Raw genomic sequence first — 20,173 nt, forward strand, 5'->3', positions numbered from 1 at the left:
TTAGGAGCAATCGAAGCTTATCTACAGGATCAAATTCACACAGAGAAAGCACAATAGGAAGAGTTTATCACAGCAATGAAGGGTTTGTTAAAACCATCTAGATCTCTATTTGGAGGTCTAAAGAGGAATCTAACAAGAAAGCGAAGCAAACCAAAAATGGAGAAGATGATGGCACAAATTATGATGATTCGCACTACACTTCGGTTTAGGCTAGGTAGACTAAAACAAGACCATTTTCTTTAGAAGATGATGTCTGTTAGCTTCAATCAATGATTGGACTAAAACTGCATTTAATAATTGATGGTAAATATGCACTGACAAAACATACGAGGACCAAAACCGAAATACATCAATCTCTTTTTTTCTTTGCTTTATTACTAACCATATAAAGATTGTGCATAACCATGGTTAAATTATATGTTATCTTCAAACATTAAAAAATTAATCGAAAGACGGCAACATGCAATTATATGGCCTACCAGCACCACTTGTAAGCCCAGTCTCCTTGAGAATTTTCTTATGTCAGTATTGCAGACAAGAATGATTTACAAGACAAATTGACGTAAATAAATGATAAACTAAAATGAGTAAATAAACGATAAGTGGATGTAAAGAAAAATCACTTTACCTATTTATTACCTATATACCCATCTTTTCAATTCAGCTCTGACTAAAATGTAATGTGGTTAAGAGATCAGAGTATACTTGCTGGGTTGAAGCTCAAATAGAAAACTCCAATTCTTCACCGAGTTACTTAGAGATATTGCTCGACTAAGAAACCTTCCTCCGTAGAGTTTTCACTCACCAGAGCTCCTCAAACCAGGCATAAAAATCTGGCCAACAGCTTCAAGAGCAGAAATGTTCCAGCTCTCAACATGCTTAACAATCTGTTAGCGATAGGAGAAATCAATATGAGGGAAGAAAATTGCCCAGTGACAAATTACACCTTATGCTCCAGCTTTTAAATTGTAGAGATCAACTCTTTCTACTTACTTTGAGTTGTTCATCTAGATCATAGACTGTATTTCCATCAACAGAGATGAGAGGCCTCCATGGAAGTTTGAGGGATGTTCTACAAAATCAGATGAAGAATCAGCATGCGTACGATCATAAGAATCTATAGAAGTATTCTTTTACATCCGAAATATTTCATTTTCTCATTGGAACTTGAAAATTAAAGATTAGCTAAGTTGGATGAGTTTTTGGTCACATATCGTCAAAGAGAAAATTTCAGGTTTCCAAATTCTCCGAGTGTCAAGGCAACTTTGGAACTTCCACCTAGATATCTGGAAGAAGAATCCAATGGTTATCGTACATGGAAAAAACTGTATGTGAGCATAACCCTAATACTAAAATACTAGATGCAAATTGTAAGATTACAGCAATGGATTTCTGTTGGTGAATGAAGAGTGCAGCAACTTTTGTGAAATCATTCAATGTGGTTTAGAGGTTTTTCCAAAATTCAGTTCAATAATGACTAACCTTTTCAAAACAGGTTTAGTTAAAAAAACAATCTGATAATACTAGACTCAAATAGTGAATTTCTTAGCTAAGTATATTGGATACTCAGTAATCTAACAAATTTAATTACTTATCAAGATCAATCATGCACAATCGACAGAAACAAACATCAAACGCTTTGAGCTGGAGAGCAGTGAATAATACCGTCCAAACAAAAATTCAGCCTTTACGCTAACAAAAATATGAGAATAAAACCAAGCACCTCAGTTTCCAATATGCCACTATGACCTCTGCATTAGAATCATTACCCTATACATCAGGCGGAAAAGCATTAAGCAAAATCCTGATAGAAGAAAAGAAGATTTGAATATTGTAAATGCACTAAAGACACGATGACAGCAACAATAATAACAACAACTATGCCTCGGCTCCAAACAAGTTGGTCACTAAAGAAACGACATATCATAATAATTGTAAAAGAATGCTTGGACACCTGAATGACTATGTTCATTATTACTGAAAAGTAGTTTCATATTCATTTAAGACTGGATGTGCTCTTGGACACCATTAAATGAGTCATTACGACAAAAATGCCATAATTTGGTATTATAAAGCCCTCGTGGTATTTCACTTGTGGAATTGTAATCATCATCAAGAACCGTGTGTATTCTCCAACTTTTGGAGCGGATAATAAAACTGAGGATGAAAACAAAGATATCCTTGGAAGTTTAACATGCAAGATAAGTAGTATAATACCAAAAAAGCTTATTCAAGGCTAGATCTGCCCACTAAGTATTCAACGGTTGTTAAGTCTATTCTTGGATTTATTTTGCTTTTATCTTTTAATTCTATAATACAGTACTATTTAATGAACTGGCAGTACATACCTTCTCAATCTTTTCTAATTTGATAGATGGACTATCAAAAAATGGCACCAGCAATTGCAAGTTGCGGGAATACAAGTCCCTTCCTGGATGATACAATCATACGGTAAGATGAATTATCTTTTGTTTGTTGTTAAACTCAATAAGCTTCTAGCTTTGAAAGATTGTTCATTCCCGTTGTTATTCATCTACTGGAACATACTACTCCTAAGCTAGTCCAGAAACTGTGATAGATGTCTAGATTACTAACACTAGCAACAGCTACAGTATAAAAGAGAAAAAACCAGGGATATTACAAAATGAACATGTCACATACAGAATGAATTCAGTGATATTAGCTGACAATCAAGATATTTATGCAAACCAAAAAAAAGTCAGTATTATGGATTGTGCAAGTAGTACACACAGAGTATAAAGTTAGAGGAGGTCACATTAGATGGTCTGGCCATGTCTTATGCAACCTCCGAATGCACTGATATGTATGTATAGTCAAGTTCTAAGGTTCACAAACAGATTGAAGATCAAACTTAAGGAACAGGCTCATTAAAGGTTATCAGTGATACTACGTGAACAAATATCAGCATCCAACCCAAGAGTGCAGGGCAAAAAATCGAACAGCCTAATACTCTTCTAATATTCTTCAACACCAAGTGCGGGACATGCTTCCCTTACAAAAGTAAATGTGGATAACAAAATTTAGGAATAAGCAAGAAAATTCCTTGATGTGCCACAACTGTGATGCAAATTTAAATAGTTTGCCATCAGATACTGAAATCAATTCCTCTTACCACTGAATTTTATAGTTGGATCTTCGAAGATGCAGTCTTCTGCATAAATTCCACTGGTGAAGAGTCCTAGATTTAATGAAAGTTCTAAATCAGCCAAAAACCAGTTTATCTTTAACCACGCGAATAAGCATAAAAAAGAATGGGGTACATTACTCGCAATCAGAAAAAAAAATCAATGTTTCTACTTAACTTTAGCTTCAGATAAAAAAAAAGGATACCTGTAACAAAATAAGCTTTCTCATAATCTGACTTGATAATCTTTAGGACATCTTCTACATTAGAGACCAAAGGTTCTTCAGCCCCTTCATCATCAAATATCTCCAATCTGTCAAAACATTAATCAGGAAAATATATGAAATCTTGAAAATAGTAATTTACCTAATTTGAGAAAATGCATCCACTGGCTATTTTCAATAACCTGTTTCTTTTAATTGGTGAGGAGAAGCTGAAGAGCCTAAGAAGTTCAGTGACACCAGTAACAGCAATTTTCAAGAATTTTGGAGTTTGGGTTTTCATTTTCTGGTTATTGGGTGCAGGGGAGCAGCAGTAGAAACCTTGCACTTTCTGATTGGAGCAAAAACAAAACAAGAATTGCAAGAGATTAACTGGGGGAGCAGAGATTTTCCAGACAGATGGTAATTTTATATATTTTAACCAAACCTTGTTCATGAAGGTCTGTGAAAGCCTTCCATAGCAACACATACCCGCCATTTCCCTACCTGTCAGTTTGCCACTCACTAATTTCTGTTGTGCTCCACATTGGATATATTTTTGGCCAGGTATGACAATTAGTATACTGGTCATTCTGTTTTTAAGTTTTTTATTTACTTTTTTGCACACTTCAAGAAGGTACAATTTATTATTCCTAAAACGTCTCACTAAAATAATATTCTACTAATTTAAACAACAATATGATTTCTAGTTTCCTACGATGTCAAATTGTCGAAAACATCATAATATTTCGGGCTTGAGGTAATTGTTGTCAATGGATTTTTTTTCCCCACAAGTTTTGAAAAATAATGTGAATTTCAAAAGTTGTTTAGAGGTGGTTTCAACTTCTAGTCACAAATTTTCAATTTTCAAAAAAAAAAAAAAAAAAAGAGAAAAAATACAACTACCAAAGCACAATAATTCACACTTTTTTTCACCTTCAACTTAGATTTTGTCCACACGCAGAGTCACAGAATAAAGCGATCTAGCTTGCAAAAGAGCATTTGCTACGTGAAAACTAATCCATTAGTCCTGAATTGGAAAGATACATCTATTTCTGTTTCAATAAAGCAGCTGTCTTGACTTCCCGAGCAAAACAACAGCAGATACAATTAATAAACAAAGCAAGAAGCAAAGTTCAAGGCGGACTATTTCTCGCCCTCCCTAAAGCCAATCAACTATTTCAACCAAAACCTCTTTAGAGAAGTATGTTACTGCTGAGCACACTGTATTCAGTATTCTCTGTGCTCCACAAATCACAATGCATCCCCTCCTCCTCCTCGTATGTCTCTCGTTGAGCTGCTGGTTGCTTCGCATTCCTCCTCAATATTAACATCATGTAATGTAGTCTCCTCACACTCATCCAATTCCTTGTCTGAGTACTGTGATTGAGGTCTTGATGGTATCGTTGCCCTCTAGAGCCTTCACCTGTTCTGGGCTCAGCGAATCTCTAAATTCCACAATGAAATGAACGTACAATTTACCCCTCATGTATAGCCTCTGATACATTAGCATACCCTCATCACATTGCCTTGAATTGATTTGCAACAGTTGGAACAAAAAGGAGTATCAAAGTGAAATAACACTTCACTAAAACCAACTTGCACAATCATTTCAGACAATAGAATCAGTTAAATACAACAAAGTAAATGATATAGGCAAATCCTGACTGCCAAGTTCTCCCAAAAGGAAGCCAAAACATAAGCAAAGCCCACCGATGACACAATGAAGGCATGTAATATGGGCATATACCTGGATATCTGAGTTCCATTTAGTCAAATTTCATAGAAATGTCTGCAATAATTTAGAAAGTTATCCACCATACATCAAAGTAATACATGACATGTCAGTTTTCTCGAGCAACTGTACAATAACAAAGACCTCTTTTTATTATCCGAAGATAAAATTATCACCACCTTAGACTCTAATTCGGATCAAGTCTGAGTTTACCGCAATCCATAACAAGGATAAAATCAAGTGGACTTCCAGCAGATGTACTTTAATCTTGTTAGATTGAATGGAAGGAGCTAACTAGTTATCCAACCAAGCGTAAATAATTGCTAGACATGGAACTTAATAACAAAAGAGTTACTTTTCAAATATTCAAGAATCAAGAATGGGTTTTCAAGATCAATTAATGAACTTGGTCGTCAGCATATTATTAAATTTGGCACGAATAAGAGTTAAGACATTGATATGCCTATTTCTTTTTCCTTCTTGTTCTTTCCTCAATACAGAGCTCATAATCACCCCAAAAATGACGAAACTGCTCATCTAACTATACTTAAGAGTTAAGAGCAACACCCACTTCTCAGACTCTGCAGTAGCCTCAGGTACCCAAACTCTTCTGGTCTGATGTACCCATGCCGGAAAAGGAAATGAATAATAACAAGATTACAGTTTGCTTTAAAAAATGATGTACTTCTAATGACATTTGCAACTTGTGTAACTGGGACCAATCGAAAACTTTCAACCTCCCCATCCTCATTACGAGGAACAAAGCCTTCAGCAGGAAGCTTAAGATCATAACAAAACAGGACATCCCTCTTCATCCTATATCCTTCAATGTCAACGTACGACACAGCTCCAACTGGCACAGCTTGATGCAAAATAGACCTCGGTATCCCTGCCTCCTCTTTACATTCCTTAACAACATTCTCCCCGCAAGAAATGCCATGTGGCAATCCCCCTGCTACTAAATGATCCAGCATTCCTGGATAAGTGGATTTTGTTGGACTTCTCTTCGCTAACCATAAAAATTTCTGGTCATTTTTTTCAACATAGCCACTCATATGAATCCCATAAGCTTTTATCCCAAAATACGGCGCAGCTGCTCGTTCCAGCGAGAAAAATACTGGTTCCCCAAAAGATGAAACTACCGGATATAACTCATTTCTTATGCCTGGAATTAATTCGCCTAAAGACTTCACAACATTGGCTACAGCTTTCGTTCGATCCTCAGGTGTCCTCAGGTTTGGATGTAAAGTGCAACATTGACTACTATTATTTTGGGGGAAAATGAATACATTTTGAAATGGCTTAAGATAATCAGCAAACACGTGGTGTACGTACCCAATTATTTGATCTTCAATAACGAAAGGCATGAACTCGGATTGCTTCTCCGAATTGCGATTACAGAGCTTGATTTTATCGAAGAAAGCTGAGAGGGTAGAAGAGTCATTTTGAGGAGATTCGGGGAGTTGAAAGACGTCGTCCCAGGTGAAGCTACTGTCGCCGGCAGCTGAAATGGCAAATGAACGTAATTGCCGGCGGCGGAAAGAGGAAATTGGGGATTTGAGAGTCGGAATTGAAATTGGAGTATAAGAAATAAAGCGAGGGAGCCTCTGAGAAATGGAGTGACAGTAGTAATTGCAACCCATTTTTTATACAATACGAATTCACAGCTCAACTAAAGTGTGCTTCAATTTTGGAGGCTTGTAATGTAAAATTTCGGAACAACTGATAACATTACGATGTTGTGACCCGTGACCGTGAGGATAGAAAGAGGTGAAGCTTACGTTCTGTTACTTACAGTAAACTTCCGTTAAGCTGGAAATACAATGACATAATTTATTTACTCAATATAAGGCTAAGAGCCCATTTGGATTGGTTTAAAAAGTAGTTTTTCAGTAAAAATAGCTTTTAAACCAAAAGTAATAAGGTGAGATTGCCCAACTTATTGCTTTTGGCTTGTTTTAAGCAGTTTTTAACTTATTTTAAGTATTTTTTGACTTTTTTAAACACTGAAAAAAAACTAAAAAGAGCTTAATAGCCTGTTTGGCCAAGCTTTTTTTTGAGCCAAAAGTGCCTTTTTTTTTTTTTTTTTTACCAAAAGTGTTTTTGGCCAAAAATTGAGATGTTTGACCAAGCTTTTAGAAGGAAAAAAAAAGTACTTTTGAGGAGAATCAGAAGCAGTTATGGAGAAGCAGAAAAAAGTAGCTTCTCTCCAAAAGCACTTTTCTGAGAAGCACTTTTGAGAAAAATACACTTATAAGCATTTTTCAAAAGTTTGGCCAAACACTAATTACTGCTCAAAAGTACTTTTAAATTAATTAGCCAAACACAAACTGTTTCTCACCAAAAGCATTTTTTTAAAAAGTACTTTTGAGAAAAGCACTTCTCAAAATAAGTTTATTTTAGAAGCTTGGCCAAACAGACTATAAAAGCTGATTTGATCATCTTAAAAGCCAATCCAATCACCCTCTAAGTTAAGTAATACAAGTACAATAACAATCTCACAAGTGGGTATGGGAGGATAGTCAGAGGCGAATTCCAGATTTAAATTGTATGGGTTCCTATAACGATCTTAAATAAATATACAATAAGTATTTGAATTCACAATCAAATATTTAGGGACATTTAATAAATTTTTCAATACATATACAGGGTATGTGAAAAAACTATTGGGTTCACGGGAACCCATATGTAATAAGCTGAATTTGCTCCTGAGGGTATGCCTTACCCCTACTTATACGAAGACAGAGAAGTTGTTAAGTTGTTTTTAGTATACGCTCAGAACAATAAAAGGAAGAAGCAACAACAAGCAAACCAAATCAGAAAATCGAATAAAAATAAGTTAAGAATTACAAGTAAAATATATATAATACAATAACTTAGGTGCTAAAAAACTATTTCTTATTTTAAAAAAAAGAAAAATTCTATGTCAAGATTTAAAATCGGGAGAGCGTCAAGTTGATAGATGAAATTTTGTAGTTCTATGAAATAACTATAGTGACAATGAAGAAAAGTCATTTTTATATTTGATTGACCAACCTTATCCTTGTAAACCGTCCCAAACGAGAAGTTTTATTTTGTGTCTCATACAACTAATATTAATTGTATGAGGCTTCTTTTTGTCTCATAAAATTATGGACCCCAATCTTACACTGCTGGGTCCACAGAATTCTAGGTCCACAAAACTGTGATATAAAAAGTTGCCTCATACAATTAGTGTAAGTTGTATGAGACACAAAATAAAATTTTCCGTCCCAAACTAATGTTTGGCTTGGCTTATTAATGGAGTGACAAGTATTTTTTCTGTTTAAGCGCACTAATATTTTAGTAGTGGTGGTGGCGGCAACACACCACCATTGCCTTGCTCTCTAGTCTCATCCAATAAACAACCGCACATCACTAAAATCCAAAGCCAAAAACAACCCAATTCCCATTCGGCACCTAACTGAACTACACTTAGCACCAATTAAGGCCTTTGGCTGGCATCTTACATCTGCCAAATTTCCCTCTTATAGCATCTTTTAATCTTTAGATACCCTTTCATCTTGTCTTTTGTTTTTCTATGCTGCTTTCTTGTTTAACCCATCTCTTCTATTTTCTTAGAATTTGACAACAAAAGATTCCATTTTTTTTTTCTTTTTGCTGTGTATAGCACAATTCAATGGCTACTTCTTCAACTTATCTTTGCTATCCTGCAACTTCAGCTTCTGGAAAGAAACATATTTTTCCAAATGGGTCAGCTGGATTCTTGGCTTTCCGTGGTACCCGTTTGTCGAACCGGTTAGTGACCCGGAAGTCAGTTATTCGTGCTGATTTGGACTCCATGGTCTCTGATATGAGTACAAATGGTAAAGTTTGTCCACTTCCCTATTTAATTTGAGATATCGAACTGAATTATGAAGGGGTGTTAAGTAGTTGTGCTTTCCTATGTGTATATCTTGGTTAGAAGTGTCTTTTGTCTTTGAGTTTTGTTCTCTAATTTTGGTGGAAGATAATATTTCTGTGGGTACCTAGCCACAAACTTTGAGGTTAATATTTTCTTTGTATTTTGTTGGATGCTTTGGATATCAGCCGGTTGTTTTTTTTTAAAAAAAAAAAGTTGTTTTGTGTATGTCTTGATTGCACATTTGTGTTTTCTCTTTGAGCCTTGCTTTTAAACCTGGACAATTTGACTTAAGGTGGTCGTATTTATCTGTGTTGTAAATTCAGAAGTTCTAGTGGAAGACAGGATTTTTAAGGATGTCAGCGCACTTTGAGGTTGATGGTTCTTTGTACTTTCCTGTATTCTTTTGTATCACAGATTTCTTCATCTAAAAGGAATTTATGACTAGCAAACTAGGGCTTCTTGCATTTCATGTGAAGTTTTGCTTAGCAAGGAAAATAGTGCCAAGGCATCACATCCAAACCATTAACCCAATAAAAGAGTGAGCAATTGATACGATCCTATTAGCCTAATACCCTATTAGAAAATCGGTTAGGGGTTTGTTACGAAGTTGTTAGAAACTCACGTGAGCTGCACGTGCTAGGCCACTGAAGGAAGAGGACTTCCTAAAGTTAGTTACAACTAACTTTCCCGCCTCTCCTATATAGGTTGATTTTTTGCCCCAATTCTGTACAATTCCTCCTGTAATGTTCTGAATAAGAAATCTATCTTCTTTTCTTCTCTCTCTATCTTTTTCCAATTACTCAGAACTCCATTGTTGAGTTCTAATCGAGCGCACTGTTCAAGGGCAATCCTCCATTTGCTCTTTAGGTGAGCTTCCTTGTCGTTTCATAGTTGGAATTCAGTTGAGTTCCTATCATTGGTATCAGAGCAATCCTTCCTTGGAGCTGTGGAAATGGGCGATCACAACACTCGAATGCACGAGTTGAGGAAAGAAGTTGATAGTCTCAAAGGATCGATAGAGTCTGTGACATCAAGTGTGGCAGAATTGCAGAAATCTGTCGATAATAGGGTGACCCAGGCTATGGAAGAAATTAGGAAAATGTTGATGGGGAATTTGGTGACAACTGGAGCCCAAAATCAAGAGTTTCCTGTGGAGAATGAAAGACCAGAGGTGGTAGGTCCTCGTCCTAAAGGCCATCAACCTCCCAATCGCGACTATCATACAGAATTTCCTGTTTTTGATGGTGTAGGGTTGAAAGACTGGCTATACAAATGCGAACAGATTTTCGCATATGAGGAGATACCTGAAGAATCTAAAGTGAGGGCAGTTCCGTGCAAATTGGAGGCAAGGGCTCTACAATGGCATCAATCCTATATGAAGCAAAGAGTGACCAGGGATTGGCCAAGGTGGGGTGAGTATCTAGCTTGCTTGTATGCTCGATTTGGCTCTGAGCTATTTGACGACCCCATGGGAGACCTTAAGGATCTAAGGCAGGTAAGCTCAGTCCAAGATTATGTTGATTTGTTTGATGAACTGTTAACTAGGGTGGAATTACCAGAAGAATATGTTGTTAGCTGCTTCATTAGGGGTTTGAAACCAGAAATTGGGTTACCTGTTAAGATGTTAGCACCTAGATCTTTAGCTAAAGCCATTAGTTTAGCTAGGATTCATGAGCAGACATTGATAGTCCAGAAACAAGTTTTCATGATTCCCTCAAATCCTTCATTTTCAACCAAAAATACCCCCAGATTTTCATCTGTTAACCCTCAACATTCCCAATCCAATATTCATATACCTCCCAAATTTAGCCAACCATCAAATAAACCTGCCAACTCCCAAACCTTACCTACTAAACCTACCTACAGAAATGCCAAAAGAATAACCCCTGCTGAAATGGAGGAAAGAAGTAGTAAAGGCCTTTGTTATAACTGTGATGAGAAATACAATTTTGGTCATGTATGTAAAAATAGGAGACAACTGTTCTCTATGGAGGTGGAAGAAGACTTAGAAGGAATAGAGGTAGAGCAAGATGTGATGCTAGATTCAGCAGAATTATTGAGTATGATTGGTCAAGGGTGGGAAACGATGATGAGGGGGCCATTTTGCCTCATGTGTCAGTCCATGATATGAATGGTCTGCATGACTTTAGGACTATGAGGGTGACTGTGTCAGTCAAAGGCAAGGCTGTGCAAGTCCTAATTGATACTGGCAGCACTCACAATTTCTTGGACCTTAATACTGCCAAGAAATTGGGTTGTGTGTTGACAGCTATAGCCCCTTTTGATGTGTCTGTGGCTGATGGGAAGAAGGTGAAAAGCAACTACATATGCAAGAAGCTGGTATGGAAGATGCAGGGTGTGTCCTTTGATTCAGATATGCTGGTATTACCAATTGGAGGGTGCAGCATGGTCTTGGGTATTCAGTGGTTAATCACATTGGGGGACATCATGTGGAACTTCAAAAAACTTAGAATAGAGTTCAGCATTATGGGCCACAAGGTGTCACTAAGAGGAATACAACCTCCAGCTACCAAGTTGATTCAGCAAGGCAGCATGGACAAGTTGTTGGCCAAACCTGCAGAGTTATGCATGATATCTGTAGGTTTGTTCAGGGAACACCACCAGCAAGCTGTGGACATTAGCCTATTAACAGTGGAAGGATCAACTAAGGAGCCTACTAGGAGTGGGGAATTACAAGCTATATTGCAGCAGTACAGTGATCTCTTTGAGGAACCAAAACAACTTCCTCCCTCCAGACTGCATGACCATAAGATCATTCTAAAAGAAGGTACTTCTCTTATTAATATCAGACCTTATAGGTACCCTAATGTGCAGAAAAATGAAATTGAAAAGATGGTGAATGAGATGTTAGAGTCTGGGGTCATAAGGAACAATACTAGTCCTTATTCATCTCCTATTGTAATGGTTAAGAAGAAGGATGGATCTTGGCATTTATGTGTGGATTATAGGGAGTTAAACAGTTGCACTGTCAAGGACTAATTCCCTATACCTGTAATTGAAGAGCTGTTGGATGAATTGCATGATGCTAAATACTTCTCTAAGTTAGACCTAAGGGCTGGCTACCACCAAATTAGGATGTTTGAACCAGACATACCTAAGACTGCCTTTAGGACCCACCATGGCCACTATGAATTCCTAGTTATGCCTTTTGGTTTAACTAATGCCCCTTCTACTTTTCAAAGATTGATGATTCAGATTTTTCACAAATTTCTCAAGAAGTTCATCCTAGTTTTCTTTGATGATATACTCATATACAGTCAAAGCTGGACTGATCACTTAGTACATTTGGAGGAAGCTATCAAGGTGTTGAGGTTCCATACCTTGTTCATCAAGCAGAGCAAATGTGCTTTTGGAGTCGCTCAAATTGACTACTTAGGCCACATTATTTCTGAGCATGGTGTGTCTATGGATAATCAGAAGGTAAAAGGGGTGCTAGATTGGCCCCTACCTTCTTCTGTCAAGGGTCTAAGGGAATTCTTGGGACTGACTGGTTATTACAGGAGATTTATCAAGGGGTATGGTGTAATTGCAAGGCCTCTAACTGATTTGCTCAAGAAGGGTAACTTTCAATGGAATATTGAAGCCACTGTTTCCTTTGAAGAATTAAAGAGGGCTATTACTTCAGCACCTGTTTTAGCTCTCCCTGATTTTTCAAAAACATTCACAGTTGAAACTGATGCTTCTGGTGGAGGGATTGGAGCTGTTCTAGCCCAAGACAATAAACCTATTGCTTTCTTTAGTAAGGGTCTGTCAGCCAAGAACAGGGCACTATCAGTATATGAAAGAGAATTACTGGCCTTAGTATCTGCTGTACAAAAGTGGAGACCCTATTTGCTGGGAAGACCATTCACCATCAAAACTGATCATCACAGCCCTAAGTACCTATTGGAGCAGAGGATCACTACTCCTAGCCAGCAGAAATGGCTAGTCAAGTTGCTTGGCTATGACTATTCTATTGACTACAAGAAGGGAAAAGAGAATGTGGTTGCTGATGCTTTATCTAGAAGGGAAGAGGACATTCAACTGTACAGCATCTCCAATGTCAGCTCAGACATTCTGGAATCAGTCAAGACTTCATGGGCTCAGGATCTCCCACTTCAACAGCTTATCAAATCCATACAGGAGGGCAAAACCACTAAACCTTACTATAGGTTTCACAATGGGATTCTAAGCAGGAAGAATAAATTGGTGATTGGTACTGATCAAGCACTCAGAACTAAGCTCTTATCCTATTACCATGACAGTCCTATAGGAGGTCATCCTGGCATTACAGCCACACTAAAAAGGCTTAAACAGGATTTTTATTGGAAGAAAATGAAGCAGGATGTTTACAACTATATAAGAAGCTGTGATGTGTGTCAAAAATGCAAAAATGAAACTGTGGCTTTTCCTGGATTACTACAGCCTTTACCTATACCAGAAAAGGTTTGGCAAGACATATCCATAGACTTCATTGAGGGCCTTCCTAAGGTTGCTGGGGAAAGAAGTAATCTTTGTGGTGGTTGATCGACTAAGCAAGGCTGCCCATTTCATAGCTCTCAAGCATCCTTACACTGCCTTGGAAGTGGCTCAGGTGTTCATGGACGAGGTGTTTAGGCTTCATGGGATGCCTAAGTCTATAGTGTCTGATAGAGATCCTGTGTTCACAAGTAAATTTTGGAAGGAGCTGTGCAAATTGCAGCAGGTTTCTCTCCTTACTTCCACAGCCTACCATCCTCAAACTGATGGCCAGACAGAGGTGGTTAATAGATGTGTAGAAGCTTACCTTAGATGCATGACATTTGAGAAACCAAGAACATGGCAACAATGGCTACCACTAGCTGAATGGTGGTACAACACATCCTATCATTCCAGCACCAACATAGCACCAACATGACTCCTTATGAGGCAGTCTATGGCCAGAAGCCCCCTCCCTTGCTTCCTTATATGAGTTTTGACTCTCAATTAGATTTGGTTGATAGAAGTCTGCAAGCTAGGGAGGCCACCCTCAGACTGTTGAAGTCCCATTTGGAAAAAGCTCAGAATAGGATGAAGACCCAAGCTGATAAGGGAAGAACTGATAGAGCATATGCAGTAGGTGATTGGGTTTATGTCAAGCTACAACCATATAGACAGCTCTCTCTTAAGTCTCATGGGTATCAGAAACTCTCACCTAAGTTTTTTGGTCCTTTCAAAATCATTGCTAAGGTGGGAGCAGTTGCTTACACTTTGGACCTACCTATTGGTACAAAGATCCACCCCACTTTTCACATCTCCCAATTGAAAAGGAAGATTGGCTCTCACTCAGCCACAGTTACTTTACCAGTGGTGTTCTCAGATGAAGGTCATGTTCTATTGGAACCTGAAGCTATATTGGATAGGCGCATGATTCAGAAACATGGGCGTGCTGTTCTCAGATCCTAGTCAAATGGTTTAATGCTGCCCCTGAAGATAGCACTTGGGAAGACTACTATGACATGAAGCAGAGGTTTCCCTTATTTCATCCTTGAGGACAAGGATTGTCTGTAGAGGGGGGTAGTTGATACGATCCTATTAGCCAAATACCCTATTAGAAAATCAGTTAGGAGTTTGTTAAGAAGTTGTTAGAAACTCACGTGAGCTGCACGTGCTAGGCCACTTAAGGAAGAGGACTTCCTAAAGTTAGTTACAACTAACTTTCCCGCCTCTCCTATATAGGTTGATTTTTGCCCCAATTCTGTACAATTCCTCCTGTAATGTTCTGAATAAGAAATCTATCTTCTTTTCTTCTCTCTCTATCTTTTTCCAATTACTCAGAACTCCATTGTTGAGTTCTTATCGAGCGCACTGTTCAAGGGCAATCCTCCGGATTTTGCTCTTTAGGTGAGCTTCCTTGTCGTTTCATAGTTGGAATTCAGTTGAGTTCCTATCAGCAATCATAGGTCAGAGGGTCCACAATGGTTTCGGATTGAATTAAGCTGCAAAGATGTGTGTGTTTGAGGTTGGAGAAGGGTTAGAGGGCGAGGCAGGAATGATTAAAAGATGAAAGGGGTGAGAAGCATAATTCATTCCCTTTTGTATACTTGCTTTCACAGGATCAGTCTAGGACTGGATATGTCAAGAAAGCGTAGGCAAGTTGGAAACAAAAGAACTTCACTATCATTTCAATCTTCTCTCTTTAGACAGAAATATATACTTTTTGTGTAACTTAATGATAAACAAGTTGTTGTACTAAAATTTTGAAAAAGAACTATCTGAATAAGGTAAAATGAGTTGGAAACAGCCTCTTGCAAGAATGCAGGGTAAGGCTGCGTACAATAGATCCTTGTGGTTCGGCCCTTCCCCGGACCCCGCATATAGCGGGAGCTTAGTGCATCGGGCTACCCTTTTTATAGTGTCTGGAAATCTAGAGGGACAATCTCTGTTATATAAGTTAATGTACTGCTGCTGAAACAAATTTTCAACTTACAGCTCCAAAAGGGCTATTTCCACCTGAACCTGAACATTATCGAGGGCCAAAGCTGAAAGTAGCTATTATTGGAGCTGGGCTTGCAGGCATGTCGACTGCTGTGGAGCTCTTGGATCAAGGACATGAGGTTCAGAAGCCTAACATCCCCTTTCAAGAATTGCTATGATCAATTCACTTTGAAACAAAACTATTAACCAAAAAAGATGAAAAAATTGTCTTTATCTTTGTTTTTAACCAGTGACCTGGAATTTTCATGTCTTCTACTTTCTTTCAGGTGGATATATATGAATCGAGGCCTTTTATTGGTGGGAAAGTGGGTTCTTTTGTTGATAGACGTGGAAACCACATTGAAATGGGACTGCATGTGTTCTTTGGTTGCTATAATAATCTGTTCCGTTTGTTGAAAAAGGTGAACAGAGCTCTCCATTCATAGTTCTATTGTATTTCTACTTACTGAGTGGTTGCGCATGCAATGGAACTGCATTACTGCTCACTCTTTGTTAAGGTGCATTAATGCCTAAAATTAAACTTCGTTTGATAGTAGGACAATGGATATTAAAGTGCAAGGAGTCTTGATATTTTTTTCCTGTTCAGCTTTATCAGTTAAGTAATTCTATTTCTTTTTCCTGGTTGATGTAGGTGGGTGCTGAAAAAAATCTGCTAGTGAAGGACCATACCCACACATTTGTAAATAAAGGGGGTGAAATAGGGGGTATGATTTTATTTGTGCGGCACAAAATATTTCATCTAGGGGAACTTTAAAATGCTTTCACAAATGACTCCTAGAGGAACATGTCTTCCAATATATAAAGTTAACATGGTCTGTTACTATCTAATTTACCGTCTATACCTCAATGCAGAGCTTGATTTCCGTTTTCCGGTTGGAGCACCCCTACATGGAATTAATGCATTTTTGACTACTAATCAGCTAAAGGTAACATGCTAATGCCCTCTTCGTAATTGATTTTGCAGTTCATGCTATCTCTTATACTAAAATAAAAAATGTACAGTACAGCTCCTTGGTTTGATCAGTGTTATTGGTCATGCCTTTGGCATTTGACTCTTGGCTTCATTTATTGCTGCACCTACATCAGCTCCTTCTTAACGGTTCACTTACCTAGACCGTAGAATGGTATAATAGTGATCTTCGGGCTGGTTGTCTACCATTATTAATTCGTGGTTTTCTTTGAAAAAAGAAGAGAGAAGATATCAGTTATTGTCATTTCTGTGTTGCTGTTGTTGCAAACCCTGATTAATGCTCGTCTTAAATGTGATCGTCGTTAACATGGTCTTCCCTTTAAATGCAGACTTACGATAAAGCTAGAAATGCTGTAGCTCTTGCCCTTAGTCCAGTGGTGCGGGCTTTAGTTGATCCAGATGGTGCATTGCAGCAGATACGTGATTTGGATAGCGTAAGTGTTATTTCCTTTTTTCGCCTCCTCCTTGTTAACAAGTCAGATAGTCTGTTTCTCTGCAAGGATGTGTCCTCTCCAGCTACTTGTTCCTTATAATATCTGTTTCAACTTTCAGGTAAGCTTTTCGGAGTGGTTTATGTCTAAAGGCGGGACGCGTACTAGCATCCAGAGGATGTGGGATCCTGTCGCATATGCTCTTGGATTCATTGACTGTGACAATATCAGTGCTCGGTGTATGCTCACTATATTTGCATTATTTGCCACTAAAACGGAGGCTTCCCTTTTACGCATGCTTAAAGGTTCTCCTGACGTTTATTTGAGTGGTCCCATTAAGAAGTACATCTTGGATAAGGGGGGCAGGTAAGACCAAATATGGAAACAGCTGCTCACTGTGAATTAGCTGATTTTGGACTTGAAATTGCTCTTATTGTGGTCCAGCAGATTTCAGCCTGAAATTTTCTCATGAATGAACTGCTTATGCTCAGTTTATTCTGAATCTGTTCTCTGTTAACAGGTTCCATCTGAGGTGGGGGTGCAGAGAGGTACTCTATGAGACATCCTCTGATGGAAGTATGTACGTTAGCGGGCTTGCAATGTCAAAGGTAAAATCTTTCTTTCATCTGTTTATCACCTTTTAAAAGAATAGCTTTCAATATGTTCAAATGTTAGGCTCTTTTATGCATATATAAGTACTTCATGCTGCTTTACAATTGTGGATGTGTTCATCAACTGCTATGGTGTCTACGTGCAGGCCACTCAGAAGAAAATTGTAAAAGCTGATGCTTATGTCGCTGGTTGGTAATCAACAATATGATTGATGTGAATTTTCCCTCATTTCCCTCCTTTTCAACAGCATAAAACTGAAACTGTTTTGGCTGATATCTAATTGCAGCATGTGATGTCCCTGGAATTAAAAGATTGTTACCTCAGAAGTGGAGGGAATTGGAATTATTTGACAACATTTACAAATTGGTTGGAGTGCCTGTTGTTACAGTGCAACTACGATACAATGGCTGGGTTACAGAGTTGCAGGACTTGGAGCGTTCGAGGTGATACATTTGTGGCTCAGAAGCAACTATTTTCCTCAATATGAAAATCTTGTATGATGAACTACTATATCTGTGTGTTAAGATAAGAATCTCTCTGTAATCCAGGCAATTGAAGCGCGCTACAGGTTTGGACAATCTCCTGTATACACCAGATGCAGATTTCTCTTGCTTTGCGGACCTTGCATTGGCATCTCCGGAAGATTATTACATTGAGGGCCAAGGCTCATTGCTTCAGTAAGGAATTACGTTCTTATCTTTACTATCAGAAAGCTGCTCAGCAACTCAATAGATATTCTGATCAGATTAAATCTTCTAGTTATCTTCTCTGATCTATCTTGGTGCCTTCAGATGTGTCCTTACGCCAGGTGACCCGTACATGCCTCTACTAAATGATGAAATCATAAAAAGAGTGTCAAAGCAGGTAATTTAGCTTCTTATACGTGCCTTTTTTTTTCTTCTCGAAAACCTTTAGAACATGATTTTACTTAACAGGAAATGATATATACATAATAACCGAGTAATCTGCAAGGGCCTGGGATTTGGTCTAGTGGTAAGAGCGCAACACGTGTTATGTGGGTTAGGCGCACATTACGGGTTTGAAACCTACTGCAAACAAAAGCTTGGTAATTAAGTGGAGAGAGGAAGAGGGGCAGGCCCATTATCCACCGAGTTTCGAACCGTGCGCCACTAGCCCTTGCAGACTTCTTTGGTTTTCAAAAAGAGTGTAGCATTTGGTTGGCTGCATAAGAGAAAATAATTTTTGCATAACTAATGTAACATTTGGTTAGCGGTATTAAATACCATCTGCCTTAAGTTATATGAAAACTATGTATAATTTTATGGGGAAAAGAATATTTAGTAAGAATGTGTGCGTTAAGTTATATGAGAACTATGTATAATATTATGGGGGAAGAATATGTAGTAAGAATGCGTGTATTAGCAGTACGAGGATTAAGCTATTTAACGACAAAAGTGTCCTTAAAGTAAGTGTTCTGCATTATAACCCTTGCATAACTAGGATGTGAATCAAATGGCTCCTTAATGTATAAGGTATTTTGGTTTCAGGTTTTGGCACTATTTCCTTCTTCCCAAGGTCTTGAGGTTACCTGGTCATCAGTTGTGAAAATTGGGCAATCCCTGTATCGTGAAGGACCTGGTAAAGACCCATTCAGACCTGATCAGAAGACGCCAGTGGAAAATTTCTTTCTTGCTGGCTCATATACAAAACAGGTAGTCTGCTTTTATCCAGTACTCTTAATACTTTGATCTGTGTATTAAACATGTGATGCTTCTACTCAAAGAGAAAAGTTTATCTTAGTGATAGTAAGATTTAGGTCAAGTTTAATATCTGTTTGGCCAATATTTACCAGAAAAAGAAGTGAATGGCTGAAAATCATATTATGTATATAGAAGTGCATATTCTTTACGAGTTGTGAATTGATAGTATCCGAGTCTAATTGAAATGGTCTCTCTTTGAGAAAGTGTTACAGAAACTTCTTGGTCTTGATTGTTGTAAAAAGAAGAGTTCATATGTAACTAATGACATTTTGGAGGCTTTGGAACTTTAAACTATTGGATCGGGACCTCTTTATGCCAAATAGTACAAATGTCTTATGTGAAATTTAACAATGAGCTGCAGCCAAGTATGCAATACTACCTGCAATAATTTCGTTTTGCTGAGGATACAGCACATTGGTTAACTTCCCTCTTGTGTGAAAATGCCTGTTTTCCTCAGGACTACATCGATAGCATGGAAGGGGCAACTCTTTCAGGTAGGCAAGCTTCTGCATACGTATGTGATGCTGGCGAGAAGCTGGTGGCATTGCGGAAAAAGATTGCTGCTGCTGAGTCAAACGAGATCTCTGAAGGTGTATCAGTATCTGATGAGTTGAGTCTTGTCTGATGACTGGAAATCATCCAATGAATACTGAAGAGCACCCCCCACTTTGTTAATCCGAGAAGCAGATACAAACATAAATCAGTTAGGCATTGCACAAGGACCAGTTGTTCTAAATTTTGAGTTCACAAGATGGAAATCAAAAGGTTAAAATATGTTGTATGTAATATTAGTAAATCTTCATAGTGATGTATCTATTCTGCCACCCTTAAGGTTTAGTGAAATGGATCGTATTGCTCATCATTCATTGAGAAGAACTTTATTACACCTGAGACTATGAGCCTTCTACTTTTATGAAATATTATTTTTATTACTTATTTATAACTAACACGGATCGGACATGATAGAGAGAGGAGGTTGAAGGCAAGGATGAATACTTTGTATCCCTTGCCCAGAAAGTA

General features: G+C 38.0%; 3 protein-coding genes across 3 annotated transcripts; 1 reads left to right on the forward strand and 2 right to left on the reverse strand.

The window, feature by feature from the left end:
* Positions 1-461: 461 nt before the first annotated feature.
* Positions 462-3,901, reverse strand: LOC109237856. The gene is made up of 8 exons (XM_019404247.1): positions 3,794-3,901; positions 3,552-3,697; positions 3,352-3,458; positions 3,134-3,199; positions 2,349-2,431; positions 1,724-1,770; positions 994-1,072; positions 462-887 (listed from the first exon to the last, which is right to left on the reverse strand). The coding sequence occupies exons 1-8, from the start codon at positions 3,842-3,844 to the stop codon at positions 798-800; spliced, it is 669 nt and encodes a 222-aa protein (XP_019259792.1). The 5' UTR covers positions 3,845-3,901; the 3' UTR covers positions 462-797.
* Positions 3,902-5,460: 1,559 nt separating this feature from the next.
* Positions 5,461-6,886, reverse strand: LOC109237857 (nudix hydrolase 20, chloroplastic-like). Its single transcript, XM_019404248.1, has one exon. It carries the CDS (start codon positions 6,721-6,723, stop codon positions 5,635-5,637), a length of 1,089 nt encoding a protein of 362 aa, XP_019259793.1. The 5' UTR covers positions 6,724-6,886; the 3' UTR covers positions 5,461-5,634.
* Positions 6,887-8,418: 1,532 nt separating this feature from the next.
* On the forward strand, positions 8,419-20,071 carry LOC109237858 (zeta-carotene desaturase, chloroplastic/chromoplastic). The gene is made up of 14 exons (XM_019404249.1): positions 8,419-8,925; positions 15,414-15,538; positions 15,686-15,820; positions 16,051-16,123; positions 16,272-16,345; positions 16,719-16,823; positions 16,942-17,186; positions 17,341-17,428; positions 17,578-17,620; positions 17,719-17,875; positions 17,981-18,109; positions 18,224-18,296; positions 18,941-19,105; positions 19,611-20,071. The coding sequence occupies exons 1-14, from the start codon at positions 8,739-8,741 to the stop codon at positions 19,776-19,778; spliced, it is 1,767 nt and encodes a 588-aa protein (XP_019259794.1). The 5' UTR covers positions 8,419-8,738; the 3' UTR covers positions 19,779-20,071.
* The last annotated feature ends 102 nt before the right edge of the window (positions 20,072-20,173 follow it).

Source organism: Nicotiana attenuata, unplaced genomic scaffold, assembly GCF_001879085.1.
Source record: "Nicotiana attenuata strain UT unplaced genomic scaffold, NIATTr2, whole genome shotgun sequence".
Taxonomy (NCBI): domain Eukaryota; kingdom Viridiplantae; phylum Streptophyta; class Magnoliopsida; order Solanales; family Solanaceae; genus Nicotiana; species Nicotiana attenuata.

Bases quoted from the DNA above. Each gene is read 5' to 3' on its own strand.
- LOC109237858 (XM_019404249.1), top strand. From the start codon at position 8,739: ATGGCTACTTCTTCAACTTATCTTTGCTATCCTGCAACTTCAGCTTCT. The intron at 17,621-17,718 runs GTTGGTAATCAA...ATCTAATTGCAG, and splicing joins AGCTGATGCTTATGTCGCTG to CATGTGATGTCCCTGGAATT. The intron at 18,297-18,940 runs GTAATTTAGCTT...TTTTGGTTTCAG, and splicing joins TAAAAAGAGTGTCAAAGCAG to GTTTTGGCACTATTTCCTTC.
- LOC109237856 (XM_019404247.1), bottom strand. From the start codon at position 3,844: ATGGCGGGTATGTGTTGCTATGGAAGGCTTTCACAGACCTTCATGAAC. The intron at 3,698-3,793 runs GTTTGGTTAAAA...TGCTCCAATCAG, and splicing joins CACAGACCTTCATGAACAAG to AAAGTGCAAGGTTTCTACTG. The intron at 1,771-2,348 runs GTATGTACTGCC...CCTGATGTATAG, and splicing joins AATTAGAAAAGATTGAGAAG to GGTAATGATTCTAATGCAGA.
- LOC109237857 (XM_019404248.1), bottom strand. From the start codon at position 6,723: ATGGGTTGCAATTACTACTGTCACTCCATTTCTCAGAGGCTCCCTCGC.